General features: G+C 42.1%; 1 protein-coding gene across 2 annotated transcripts; it reads left to right on the top strand.

The window, feature by feature from the left end:
- Window positions 1–559: 559 nt before the first annotated feature.
- Window positions 560–13866, top strand: LOC148903087 (protein Wnt-5a-like). 2 transcript variants are annotated; one of them, XM_088996000.1, is made up of 6 exons: window positions 560–943; window positions 1104–1377; window positions 2570–2718; window positions 8965–9212; window positions 11398–11690; window positions 12110–13866. In XM_088996000.1, the coding sequence occupies exons 2-6, from the start codon at window positions 1357–1359 to the stop codon at window positions 12566–12568; spliced, it is 1170 nt and encodes a 389-aa protein (XP_088852126.1). In that variant the 5' UTR covers window positions 560–943; window positions 1104–1356; the 3' UTR covers window positions 12569–13866. The 2 variants fall into 2 exon arrangements, with proteins under 2 accessions (XP_088852126.1, XP_088852135.1); XM_088996009.1 differs by having other exon boundaries at window positions 1271–1377.
- The last annotated feature ends 178 nt before the right edge of the window (window positions 13867–14044 follow it).

Raw genomic sequence — 14044 nt, forward strand, 5'->3', positions numbered from 1 at the left:
TCTTCCATAATACATCGTTTGTTTGAACACATCCTTGTTTGTTGTTGTATTTTCCCATTCACTTTTCTTCCATGACAACGTTTTATAATTTACAGAGTCACGGTATGGTAAAATCATGAGATAAACAATGACCTTCGACAGCGGTCGTTGGGTTCACCGAATAATATTGGAGGTGTAAACCCGTGGATCTCTGCTGCATGTTTGTAGATCATGTAGCATAGAATAATAATTACAGTATAGTCAGTTTGCCTGGAAAGGCCCGTAGGTGATGAGAGCAGCCTGTAAAAGCACACCAGACGATTTTGCGCGGAAGAAACTCGATCTGCTGAAAGGGAAAATCCTAGCTCTGCTCTGGAATGGATAAGGTAATAGCCTCTGGTGCTTTTTCAAGTTTATTTTAGGTAATAGAGAGGTTTGTTTTGTTACAGCCTGTCCCACCCTCGCATCTCTCTCTCACAATTAGATTTGTGGTGTAGCGGAGTCGTGCGCATGCGCGTGGTGTAGTCCACGCTGCCTTGTGGGAGGAGGCCACACGAGCAGGTGAGAGAGGGAGAGAAATCAAGTGAGGGAAGCTCAAGTCGTCTCCCGTTTGTTGCACTTCAGCACACGCACGCCGCGCTCCAAGACGAATCGTTGGCACAAATACGTTGCTGTCTCCCTTATTGTTTGTTCGTTTATTTTTATTTGTTTTGGATACTCCTAACTGCAGCGCGCAAGCCAGTTTGGAACGTCGTATTTATTGTTTTTTTTTTGTTGGAGAGGGGACACTTATGTGTGTGTATGTATGTGTGCGTGTATGTGTGTGTGCAAACCTACAGTCGCGCGGCGGATGACTGTTTGCCACGATTTGGACTCAGGGATTGTCAAAACCGTCCTAGCGCAGAATGGGAGCTAAAGTGACAAGTCGCTCGTGGCGTGGAGCAACGCGTGGATCTTTGCGCAGGTAAACCGCTCATTGACCGGAGAGCGTGCCCGACTGGGATTTTATTTATTTATTTATTTAATATGGATTGTCCAAATAGTGTAGATGCCTTTTTTCTTCAAAAGTGAATTTTTGACACAAGTCGCTTCAACCCATATTGACGACTTTCCACATCTTTTAGAAAGAGCAGCGGATTTGGACTCAATCGTTTCCTGATCGAAGCTTCACATTGTGTTGCTTCGGGGTGCTGAGGCGCACGGAGCGCATCCAACTTTTAATTTTGATTGTTTCTGGAGTGTCCCTTGCCGAAGAAATTTCAACTTTATCTCCCACCCGCGTGTGCACCAGATTGAGATAACCCGGCGAAAGAAGGAAATAAATTTCCAAGTGGACATCTTTGGGATTATTGGTTTGACATCGCCTGCACAAATTGGATGACATCTTCCAGTTCCCTGGTGAGTAGAATATGTCCAAATTACTGTAAATGTAATTTTTCAAGTGCGCCTTCTTGAATGTGTACCTTTAGTTCTGGATTGGTTGTTGTTATTGTTGTACTTAAGGGTGATTAAAATCGAAATAAAGCTGAAGAACGGATACAGCTGTATTTGATCTGAAATAACTAAAATGTCTTTAGCGTGTATTTTCTTTGCGGACGGTTTCATCGTACCGGTTTCTATCAAAGTGTAGTAATTGGCTCCCTCTCCTGGTATGAACTTCAATATGGACGAAACAAAGACGAGATAATTTATGTGTTAAATAATTTGTTTTTTTTTATCTCGCATGTAATCAAAATTAGAATTACTTCATGGAAGTGATATTTACTGGTCTGTGTTGTAATTTTGGCATGGAAAAACCAAAAAGGCTTGGAATAAAAATAACGTCCTCGTGGCCTATTCGGTAGAAATGATCTAATTTCAAATGGCCTTGCAGTCACTCTATTTTTGACATTCCTCTAATTGATCTCCAACGGAAGTGGGCTCAATTCGATGCCACTTTTAGCTCTACAAATGAGTATGCTCGTTAGCAGTCAACGGGTCAACATGCAGGACCATTTTTGGGGGTCAAATGTTTTGTAGGGTGGGGCGGGAGGGGCTCACCGACTACATTTCACTTAACCGATAATTGTGTGTGTATTTGCGTTTTTTATGAAGGTTGTTTGTTTTCATCTGTTGCCATTATTTAATTTCAACGTGTAATCCACATAAAGTCTAATTTACATATATTTGTAATTGCTTCGCATTTTCATGGGTGCGTACGTGTGCATCCACTGCACGTAATATAAAAAAATTTTGTTTGAACATCGCCCTAATTTGAAATGCTGTGGGTGATCCGAGATGCGTTTAACCACCATGGGACGCTTGCGTTTATCGTGCATGCAAACCAAAACACTCCCAAGTCGCAAAGTAAATTTTCAGGAATGCATCAGGCTGGGGTTTCAGTTCCATTGTTCTTGCTGCTTCCACAATTATCATGTGATTCACACACTGCCACCATAAAGTCGGTTCGCACGCGTACAGTACGCGCGCGTGCGCGTGTGTCGAGTAAGAAAGGGATCATCTGCAAATACTATTTGATAGTTGCTCCAGCGAAGAATAATCTACGCGCGTGTGTGTGTGAACGCGAATGACATGTTATATCATCCCTCAGATTGGCGAGACGATGAAGTTGGGATTGAGTTGTGTGTGCCAGCCGACCTGCTGGCCCCTGGGCAGCGTGTTGGACTCCAGACACTGCGTCTTTGCACTCACACTCCTCACACTCCTTATGCAGGTGGTGGTGGAGGCCAACTCGTGGTGGTATGTAATAATAATAATAATATTAATAATAATAATACATTTAATTTATAAGCGCCTTTCAATCAGAATCAGAAAAGCTTTATTCGTCCCACAATGGGGACATTTGCAAAACTCCCAAGGTCACTTTACAGTCACAGGATATGTATGCCCGGATTTGCCTGTGCAGTTTGGCATTTGACATGTCACATTTGGAACGAGACATAAGCGCGAGCACACACACACACACACACACACACACACACACACACACACACACACACACATGCACACACACACACGAACATATACTGTACAGTATTTTCTTCAAAATTAGTTTTTGACAGTCTTCTTGGTTTCAATTACACCACATAGGAAGTCCCACAACACACTTACTGTTGCACCTTAGCATTTCAGGAAGACCTTTCTTTCTCCTGTTTTCTTTTTTTTCGGTTTCTTTTTTACGCCAAGCCAAAATTATTCATATGAATATGCAGAATATCTGTGGTTTCTATTGTTCTCTGTCCCAATGTGTGTCATTTGTCATGCATCTCTGTTGCTGTTAAAAGGGGAAACGATTGATGCACGATGCTCTGAAATCATCCCACTGATACATTCTTTCAAAATTTTGACTGAGCAAAAATATCCATTTTACATTAGAACAAGGAGGGGTGGGGAATGTCACGAAAAAATTAGGAATACTGAAATAATGATATCCAGTGAATTTGCTCACAAATTGAATTACGTTTTGTGAAATTTGAGGCAAGCTGAACACCAACAGATGAATGCACAATTGAGCCTTTGGTCATCTAATGGAAGAGCAATTAGATATTTTACTATCGTCATAGGTGTGGAGAGGTGAATAAGATTTTATTTGAAAAAAAGTAATGAAATAATTTCAGATAAGCCTTTTTTCAAAGTACTTCCAATGATCTGTCACTAATTTGAATCAAGTTAAATGAGTCCACATTTAACTTGCTCATGTATGACTAATAAAAAGGTATATTTAAACTATTCTTACAAAATAACAATCAAATTAGGTTGCTGTAATCCTGAAAATATACATTGATGCATTTATTACCATATTTTCTGGTGCAAGGCCCGATGAACGATGTATCTTCAAACTTTTTCCATGTATAACGCACACCGGACTATAAGACACACGTTCAATGAATGAAAAATGTTCTCCATATATTATTTATAAATAGATAATTTTTTTTTCCAAATATAAAGCACAACACATTATACGGTGCGACAGTAGAGGTTTTGGTTACGCACTACTTCTTCTACCGGGGAAATGGAGTCGGCGGCTTCTGACATTTGTTGCGAGACCTGTTGTGGCTCAATATTACTTCACATATAAGGCGCATCAGCGTATAAGGTGCACGGCCATCTTTTGAAGAAAATTAAGACTTTTGGGTGCGGCCTTTACACTGGAAAAACATATATATATATATATATATATATACATACAGTAAAGTCTCGTTATATCGACATCGGATATATCGATAGTCCCGGTTATATCGATATTTTTTCGGACTCCCTTGAATATCGATATAACGAGACTTTACTGTATATATATATAATATATATATATAGTCGGTCCTCGAGGGCCGCCGTCCTGCTTGTTTTCCAGCTCTCCCAGGAGCAATGCACCTGATTCAAATCATCAGGACCATTTTGATGCTGCTTCAGAGCTGGCTGATGAGCTGATCATTTGAATCAGGTGTGTTGCTCCTGGGAGAGCTGGAAAACAGGCAGGACAGCGGCCCTCGAGCACCGACTTTGGACACCCCTGATATATATATATATATATATATATATATATATATATATATATATATATATATATATATATATATATATATATATATATATATATATATATATATTAGGGTGCGGAAAATCCTACTGGACCCTCCGCACCCTGCCCACCACCTTTTCCAGCTACTCCCCTCAGGCAGGCGCTACCGATCCATGCGCACCAAATCCAGCAGACATTTAAACAGCTTCTTCCCCCAAGCCATTAACTCTTTGAACTCTTTCAACAGTAGCCATAATGGAACTGTATAGTGCCACTTAGCAGTTTTTTTGACAACGATACTAGTGCAGCGTGTTCTACCGGAAACAAATTCCTTGTGTGTTCTACATACTTGGCAATAAAGATGATTCTGATATTATATATATATATATATATATATATATATATATATATATATATATATATATATATATATATATATATATATATATATATATATATATATATATATATATACGCTGATGCGCCTTATATGTGAAGTAATATTGAGCCACAACAGGTCTCGCAACAAATGTCAGAAGCCGCCGACTCCATTTCCCCGGTAGAAGAAGTAGTGCGTAACCAAAACCTCTACTGTAGCACCGTATAATGTGTTGTGCTTTATATTTGGAAAAAAAACGTATCTATTTATAAATAATATATGGAGAACATTTTTCATTCATTGAACGTGTGTCATATATATATATATATATATATATATATATATATATATATATATATATATATATATATATATATATATATATATATATATGTCAATTAGCTCACAGGCCTACTTGCAAGCTTAACATGAAGTAAAAACTCATTTTCCCTTTTGACAAAATGTCAGGCGGTACATGATTTAAGGGGATATACTGTCTGCAAAGTGTCTACGTAAACTATATTTCCTGTGTGTATGTGTTCCGTTGCAGTTGATCAAGTTACACGAGAGGCTAATTGGCTCTCTCGAGGGGCTTGGGGATGGGCTGCTCAGATTGTCTTTTGGCCTAAAACCAGATGCCCGAAGTAGTGCGGCTATTTCTTAATATCCCTCTTCAAATCATTACTTCACAAGTTGTGCTGTGGAAATGTGGAAAATGAGATTGTGTGACAAAATTGTAGGCCGTTTCATCTTCATAGTTTTAGGTGCTGTGAGCACACATTCGGACGAGAACTGTACAAACCAACGGCAATGTGCAAATTGGGTTCAAATGATACACGGTTTGAGTCGTGGAGAACTCCTGCAAAGGGCTAATGCACTTATACTTTAGTTTTCCTTTGAGTGATAACCGTTTCCAAAGGCTGCAGAAAAGAAACACTCAGTCACGGGATGGCGGCTCTTTCGTTGAACTGCTCCCAGCTCAACATTTTTAACATGCGACGAGTTGAGCATGTCTTTGTTTCAAATAGTGTAGACCGCCATCCCCATTTCATTCTTTCCTACTGTGTGCATTTTTTAACCCGCCTCTGGCCATCACATCACTTTTCAATGCCAATGTCTATTAACCAGTCCAGTTTAGTGCCAGGGTTTTTGTCATTTTTACTGAAATTCCAGGACCCACAGAATATTGAGTTATAGGACTACATAAACATTCAATGCAGTGTTAGAAACCTTAGACTCTCTTCTTTCATCATCGATGAAAAGGTTTCTTCAGCCATCATCTGTACTTCTTTACAGATGACGGCTGGAGAAACCTTTTCATCGATGGACGATGGACTCCTGTACGACTGAGAGCTTACACAGACGTCTTCTTTCATCAGTAACAGAGTTAATTCCCAAGTTACATGGGTCTGAAGTCATCTGAGCTTGAAATGGGGGTGGCTGTAAAATATACAATACAGTACAGTGGGACCTCTGTTTACGAACCCCTTGGCTTACTGTCACATCTCGTCGCCGTCCTGGGCGCGCCCCGCCCTTCCTGTCACCTCCTCCGCTGCTCCCTGGAGACGGCCCCTCCCATCATCACGCACCTGGGTTCTCACAGCTGTTTGTCATTCCCTTGATTGTGCCTTCTGACTATATTTGCCGATCGCACTACACCGTCTCCGTCGGAGTATTCTGAAAGCCACCCTCGCTACTTCCGTGCCGTCAGGTCTGCCGTCACCGATCTCTCTCACTCACCTCATCCTGCTGTCATTTTTTCATGCGTGCCTCAGTAAAGACTTGTTCACGAGTATCTGTCTCGCCGTGTATTTTGGATCCAACCTCCCCGCTTTCCTTTCGTCACTCGAGCCCTGCCCTCAAGCCTCAAGTAACGTGACACTTCCGAACTTTTCAGTTTACAAACGTTACATTTATAAAAATTTTACATTGGCATACGAACTATTTTGCGGGATACACACGGAGCTGCCACAATGAGTGATGTGTTGTTCGTGAACGAGCCCGTTCTCCAAACAAGGAAATGGTAGCAGACTTTTTTTTTTGTCCTCTATTCCCTGCCCCCAGTCGGTGGTTAAAGCCACGTGATTGGTGAAGAACGCAGCAGTGGGGGATGGGGTTACAGACAGGGAGAGAGTGAGGCTGTTCTCCAAAAAACAAAATGGCGTCTTCGGTTAAAGCCAGGTGATTGGTCAAAAACCCAGGAGTGTGTGTGGGGGGGGGGCGTTTAAACATTAAAGAGACAGGCAAACAGAGAGAGTGAGAAAACACACACGCGAAAGGGAGAGGACAGAGATTGAAACAAAACAAAAACAAAAGTGAAAAAAAAACAAGTAAAATGGTGAGAAAATGGATAGAAAACAGTGAAATTTGGACCCATTTCAACTTTGACAGTTCAAAAGCAGAGTGTAGACTGGAAGGTTAAATATCCCATCAATCAGGCTCCACAAATAACCCGCACAAGTCATCTGTACACTTGATTCAAAAAGCTATCAACCCAGCTAAACAGATCACAATTGATGAACTAGATACAATTATGACAGAGAAAGCACCTACAAGGGATCATTCCTCAAGATGGTGAAAGAAGCCTTGTTCCTCATCAAGTCTTTAATGCTGAGGAAACCGGACACTCCATTCCATCAAGCCATTAACAACCATCACAATGTTAAATAAAACGACTTTATTGTACAGTACAGTTTATTTATTTAATCATAATACTATAGCTCATTTATTACACATAAAATAAGGTATATTTTGTGTAGTTTTAAGGCTTAGAAAATTAGAAAGTAGAAAATTATGTTTTATGGCAGGGGTCGGGAACCTTTTTGACTAAGAGAGCCATAAAAGTAAAATATTTAGAAATGTTTTTCAGTGAGAGTCACACGCACGCGAGCACGCGCACACACACGGGCATGCGCGCACGTACAAACGCGCGGGTGCACACACACGCACGCAAATACGCACGCAAACACGCACGCAAACACGCGCGGACACTTTTCAACAAAATATCAGAATGTATTATTTAAAATAACTTTGTGACAGTACTCACCGTTAACATGAATGGTTTTCCGTTCCTCGTGATTGGTAAAAATACAGGCAAACGATCGGAATGAAATTCAACTTGCCGGTCCAGAGGTTGAAGTTACTGCTAGCTAGCTTGCACACGTGCTCATAAGCTTCCACACTTGCTATCTGCAATATACTTCTCGCAGAAGTATATTGCTACTAACGGTAACATGGGGCTTGTTAAAATGTCACTGACATTCGACTGTTTCATCGATGGAATTGTTTCATTGCTAATTAGAATCAGAACATTTTCTCTCCTCAAAAGCGAATGCTCCGGTGCACTCGTTGGGCTCATTTAAAGGGGCGTTTACCTGTTTCAACATGACGGCCAGTATCATCCAACCAAAATTGCGCTTTCTGCCAACTGTAGCCCCAACAGGAAATGAACGGCGAAAAAAACGAGAGTATGTATTTAGTTTTATCGGCGAGCCATATGCAATCATCAAAAGAGCCACATATGGCTCTCGAGCCAAAGGTTCCCGACCCCTGTTTTATGGGGACCTGGGAATGGATTATTCTCATTTGAATGTTTCCTATGGGAAATTATTTTTTGGGATACACACTTTTCGCCTTACACACTCTGTCTGGGAACCAATTAAGTTCGTAAGCCAAGTTCCCACTGTATATACATATTGATTTATTTAGGGCTTTAACAACAGCTGAAGATGTAAGAAAGCGCTAACATGGACAAGAGATAAATGCTGCCCCCTCATGGACGGGAAAAACATTGCCAGAGGTCTGACCAGCGCTTTATCGGCACCCCTTGAAAGAAAAACAAAATCCTGAACAAATTCGGGAAGGCCGATCTAAGTCACACTTTTCAATTCCCGAATACATTTGGGAATGGCAGCGAATGAGTTAAGATCGAAAGCTTTTCTGAGAATTCTGCCGGACAATAAAATGCTCAGAGTCTGAAAGACAGAAAACCAATCAGCTGTTGATTATCTTTTATAGTGTTTTTTTTCTTACTCGTTTTGGCTGGCAATGGTACATACTAATTGAAACCATCTGCCTTCTCCTCTAGGTCTTTAGCCATGAACCCGCTGCTGATCCCCGAGGCCTACATCATCGGTGCCCAACCTCTGTGCAGCCAGTTGGCGGGCCTCTCACAGGGCCAGAAGAAGCTATGCCAGCTCTACCAGGACCACATGCAGTACATCGGCGAAGGCGCAAAGACGGGCATCAGGGAGTGCCAGTACCAGTTCAGACATCGGCGCTGGAACTGCAGCACAGTGGACAACTCTTCTGTCTTTGGACGGGTCATGCAAATAGGTAAGTGAGACGTAATCCTTTTTGGGAAACTGACACAATGAGCAAATTGTCTGTTGAGACTGCGCTACCAATTAGCATATTTCAATATATAGTATGTATCATAGCCGAGAATGAGCTTGTCTTTTTGATGGCCAGGAAACAAGTTTGAAAACGAAGGCATGCATGTTTAACATACTCATTTAAGCTTGCGGAACCTGACAAACCATGCTCGGATAAAACCACTAAATATTTTCTTTGGACGAATGCCTGCTTCTCAGGAAAAAAAAGGGTGGGGGGGGGGGGGGGGTGACGTCAAGTTTTATTGATCATAATCTTGCAAATGGCTTATAATAAATCCCAGGAATGTGGTTGTTGTAATGTCAGCACTGTTGCTGCAGTTTTGACAGCATGCTGGTATTTCACAGTTTTGTCCGGCTTGGCCAGAGCGATGTGTATTCTATGATTAGGCGCTCCATGGCTTGTCACCTCCAAAGATTCTATTTTGCTTTACCGTTTTGGGGGTTTAAAATTCTGGGCATGGAAAGTTACAAGTATGTCAAGATTGGTCTTGGCATTAGGGATGGATGTGTACCGTTTTTTCCGGTGTGTAAGGCACACCCCCAATGAATGGTGTATTTTCATGTTTGATATAAAAGGCGGACCAGACAATAAGGTGCATCTACAATGAATGAAAAATACTTTTCCAAATATAATAGAAATAAAAAAGAAATATAAAGTTTTCCAAGTATAAGGCGATACAGTCGAAGCTGGGATTACGCAATACTTATTCTACGGGAGGGAAATGGAGTCGGTGGGTGCTGAAAGTGGTTGACAGACCTTTTCACATATTCACCTACGTATAAGGCGCAGGGTCCTCTTTTGAAGAAAATTAAGGCTTTTGGGTTTGCCTTATACACCAGAAAATACAGTACTTTAATTGTACACTGAATTCTCAAAAATGTAGACACTGAAAATGTATTTATTTAACTTCCTTAAAGTTTGACTTTATGAGGCTGTGGCTTGAAATATGTCTTAAGATTGATGCTATAGCCCCGTTTTGGAGAATTTATTTTTAATTTTCTGTGCTTATGGCTCCAGTTTTTTCAGAGCACTTTGCAATATCTATCCTGCCAGTGAGAGTTTATCCAAAGCACATTTCACTGCACTAGATTGGTCTTTTTTTTAAATAATCTCCCAGGCAAGCAAAGATGCTCACCTTCCATATTGGTCTCCTAACGAGACCGTCTTTCTGCTGGATTGATGGACCCTGATTTTGATTTAAGATCCAGCTACGGGCAACGCGGAAGCAGTTGGATTCAGCTACTCTGCCTCTCTGGTTTTCTGCAGGGTGGTTTAAAGAAGGAGAAGACACTTGAGTCTGTCGACAAGTCTGATTCAATGCCAATATTGAAAGGATGAATTTAGAAAAGTCAAGCATCTGAGTAATAAATTGCCCCCTCTCTAATCCATTCCTTTGCAGATATTGCAGTTTGGTGCATCTCAAACTTTCTAACAGGCTTCCTTACCCACACCATTCCTTCTCTTTTCTTTCGGGTGCCTCTCTTTTGAGTTCCTATGGGTGCCTTTTTCCATTCATGCCTTGACAAATCTTTTCAGTTTTTCTTTCAAACCCTTTTCCTTCCGTGCACTTTGTCCATCTGCTTTTGTCATTGCAATACTTGCTTTGTGGCCATAAGACCGTGTAAGATGTGCAGTTCCATTTTGTATCAGTCAGCTTCTATGTTTTTTGTCAAACCTTTCTTCTTTTTGTATTTTTCTCCACATAGCTCCTCAGTATTGCTCTTTGGTCATTATGGCGAGCTCTAATTTGCTGAGGTGCATTTCGTGTTACTTTCTCAGGAGTAAATAATGAGCTAGGCTGGGGTTCGTTAACAGAAAAAAAGTATAACAGAATCCATCAGTCGTGACCGACAATGAAAGAGACCTTGTGGTTTTCCTTTGGAGAAAACTGAACAGTTCGTGGGGGGAATTATTTGTCATCCGAAGCTCTAGCTCAATCCCAGTAATGGCAACCCAAATTCCACTTTTCATCATGTTTGCCGAAAAGTGATCAAGTGCTCCGCAACAAGCGCCGGCGCATCCCCGTTGCAAACTAAAAGAACCACGGTGTTAAACGAAGGCAGTTGCGTGAAATGAAAGGCTTTGTTTGCTTTGCACCCAAGCATTTCGAACTTTTTGCTCACAGGCAGTCGAGAGACGGCCTTCACCTACGCCATCAGCGCAGCAGGGGTTGTGAACGCAGTGAGCCGCGCTTGCAGAGAGGGGGAGCTGTCCAGCTGTGGGTGCAGCCGTGCCGCTAGGCCCAAAGACCTACCGCGAGACTGGCTGTGGGGCGGTTGCGGAGACAACCTCAACTACGGCTACAGATTCTCCAAGGAGTTTGTGGATGCGCGCGAGAGAGAGAAGAGCTACCCCAAAGGCTCGCAGGACAGCGCGCGGCTTCTAATGAATCTTCACAACAACGAGGCCGGAAGACGGGTACGTGTGCTGACGCAAATTCCGAGCTGTTTGTGTGTGAGCAATAGATCCACACACCGTGTTCTCCTGCATGCTTTAAAAGGGCCACGCAAGTGAGACAAGCTGGGTCAATCAGATTCTTACAGCTGCCGGCTCTCCCCCGCTAGATCTGAGGGCCAGATAGTATCGCTCTGACACGTCAGGGGTTTCATTTACCTCCCCAAACATCTTGAAACCACCTCAAAGCAAACGTGCAGCCAAGATATTGCTAGTCAGGCATTTGTATTTCCAAGTGTGGGCTGTGTCACTCTATTTTGCTCAAATGCGCATGATCAGATCATGAGCCAACGTGAATTATGACCACAGGGCACATAATAAAGACGAATCGTGCTTGATTGTCTTTCTATCCCCACACTGTGCTTCCTTTGCCCCCCCTTCAGACCGTGTCCGACCTTGCACACGTGTCATGCAAGTGCCATGGGGTCTCGGGCTCATGCAGCCTTAAGACCTGCTGGTTGCAGCTGGCCGACTTCCGCAAGGTGGGTGACGCCTTGAAGGAGAAATACGACAGCGCCGCAGCCATGAAGCTCAACTCTCGCGGGAAGCTGGTGCAGATGAACAACAAGTTCAACCCCCCGACCAGCCACGACCTGGTGTACATCGAGTCCAGTCCAGACTACTGCCTGAAGAATCAAAGCACCGGCTCCCTGGGCACAGTGGGGCGTCTTTGCAACAAGACCTCAGAGGGGATGGATGGCTGCGAGCTGATGTGCTGCGGTCGCGGTTATGACCAGTTCAAGGCTCAGTTAGTGGAGCGTTGCCACTGCAAGTTCCACTGGTGCTGCTACGTCAAGTGCAAGCGTTGCACCAAAATCGTAGACCAATTCGTCTGCAAGTGACACTCCAGCTGCAGACGCCGTCAAGGCAAGGAGTCCAAATTGGAGAGAGAACGGAAGAGAGAAACTATCCAAATTATATTTATAGAGTTAAACAATTAATGCTGTTGCAAAAGAAAGACTTGACTTTTCCCCCTTTACCCCAAGTAAATCACATCTTCACGAACTGAGAGTATCATGAAATATTTATTTTTAAATTGTTTTATTTTGGCCCAGCTGATTTTGAACCCCTACAAGTGCCTCTAATGGCTGGAAACACGTCTTCCTAATCATTGAATTAGTTTCTTTTGTGATATTTATCTTACGGATCACAAAATGGAACCATGCTTTCCATTTTCTAAGCAAAAGTAGTGCGATACTTGACGCACGGTTGACTTTAAAGTCATGTTTTGTTGTATGGCTGCGTTGACAGGAGAACGCCTGTGTGTTGTATGGATGGATGTGTCTTCACGGCCCTATTCCCAAACCAGCTCTCACATCCCCAATCCCAACTTCTCAACTTGTAGAGGGATCGCGTTCTTTTGTGTGAGTCCAGAGACGAAAAATGGGTTAAGATGCAGAACGTGTTTGTTGGGGCTGTGCTATTTATTAAGCTGTCCCTGAAGCCCGAGCGATCCCCAGGTGCTGCAAAAGCTCTCCACCGTGATGCACTTTTGACATACTTGTCGTATGTGTCTTTTCAGCTATTTTTTTTTCAACTGCAGTGCATCAGTTAATGTATCCGTATTATAGCCAACACTGTTTTCCATATGAACTCAGCTTATTCATTTGCCATAGTCTACAATACATAACCTGGTTTGGATATATATGGGCAAGTCTTTGATTACATTGGTAAAATAGTTCTATGTATATGGTATATTCAACCGATCAGTAAACTGTATTTATTTTTATTTTTGTTTTGTGAAACCGGATCCACCACTATCGCTGCAAAATATGACTCCTTTAGTTGGACACTGCGGAAGTCACTTTGAAACAAGTTGTCACTCACTCTCACGGCTCTTCACGATTTTTGTAAAGGGAAATGCACCTTATATATCTACTCATTTTTTTCACTCATGTTCGGTGTTCATGTTAAGACACATTTTACAATCGAATGGTCCAATTCACAATCGCCACATTTTTTTCCAATGCCACTCATAAAGTCAACTATCTCTACCGGTCCGGCTTTATTTCTGTATATTTATAAGCTTCCTCTGTCAGTTTGAGGTTTGTTAAATTTAATGTGTAACAGCAAATATTTTGTGATATTTTACAAATTGACTAAATGTTCAACTTTGTTTCAATAAATATATAAAACCCGACTATTTACTCAGATTGACTTTGACAAGTTGTCTTCTTTGGATCACCGCAGATGTCTGCATGACCAAGTAGGAAGCTGTTCGTTTGCAAAGTTCCAAGTTGAGTATGTCTCCTCTCGGTCGGATGCCGTGACAGGCAGTCTAACCTTCCTGAAATGACAGCCGTGCGGCGGGAGCGCAA

The sequence above is a fragment of the Hippocampus bargibanti genome, linkage group LG01 (assembly GCF_051943395.1).
Source record: "Hippocampus bargibanti isolate YZ-2025 linkage group LG01, ASM5194339v1, whole genome shotgun sequence".
Classification (NCBI taxonomy): Eukaryota; Metazoa; Chordata; class Actinopteri; order Syngnathiformes; family Syngnathidae; genus Hippocampus; species Hippocampus bargibanti.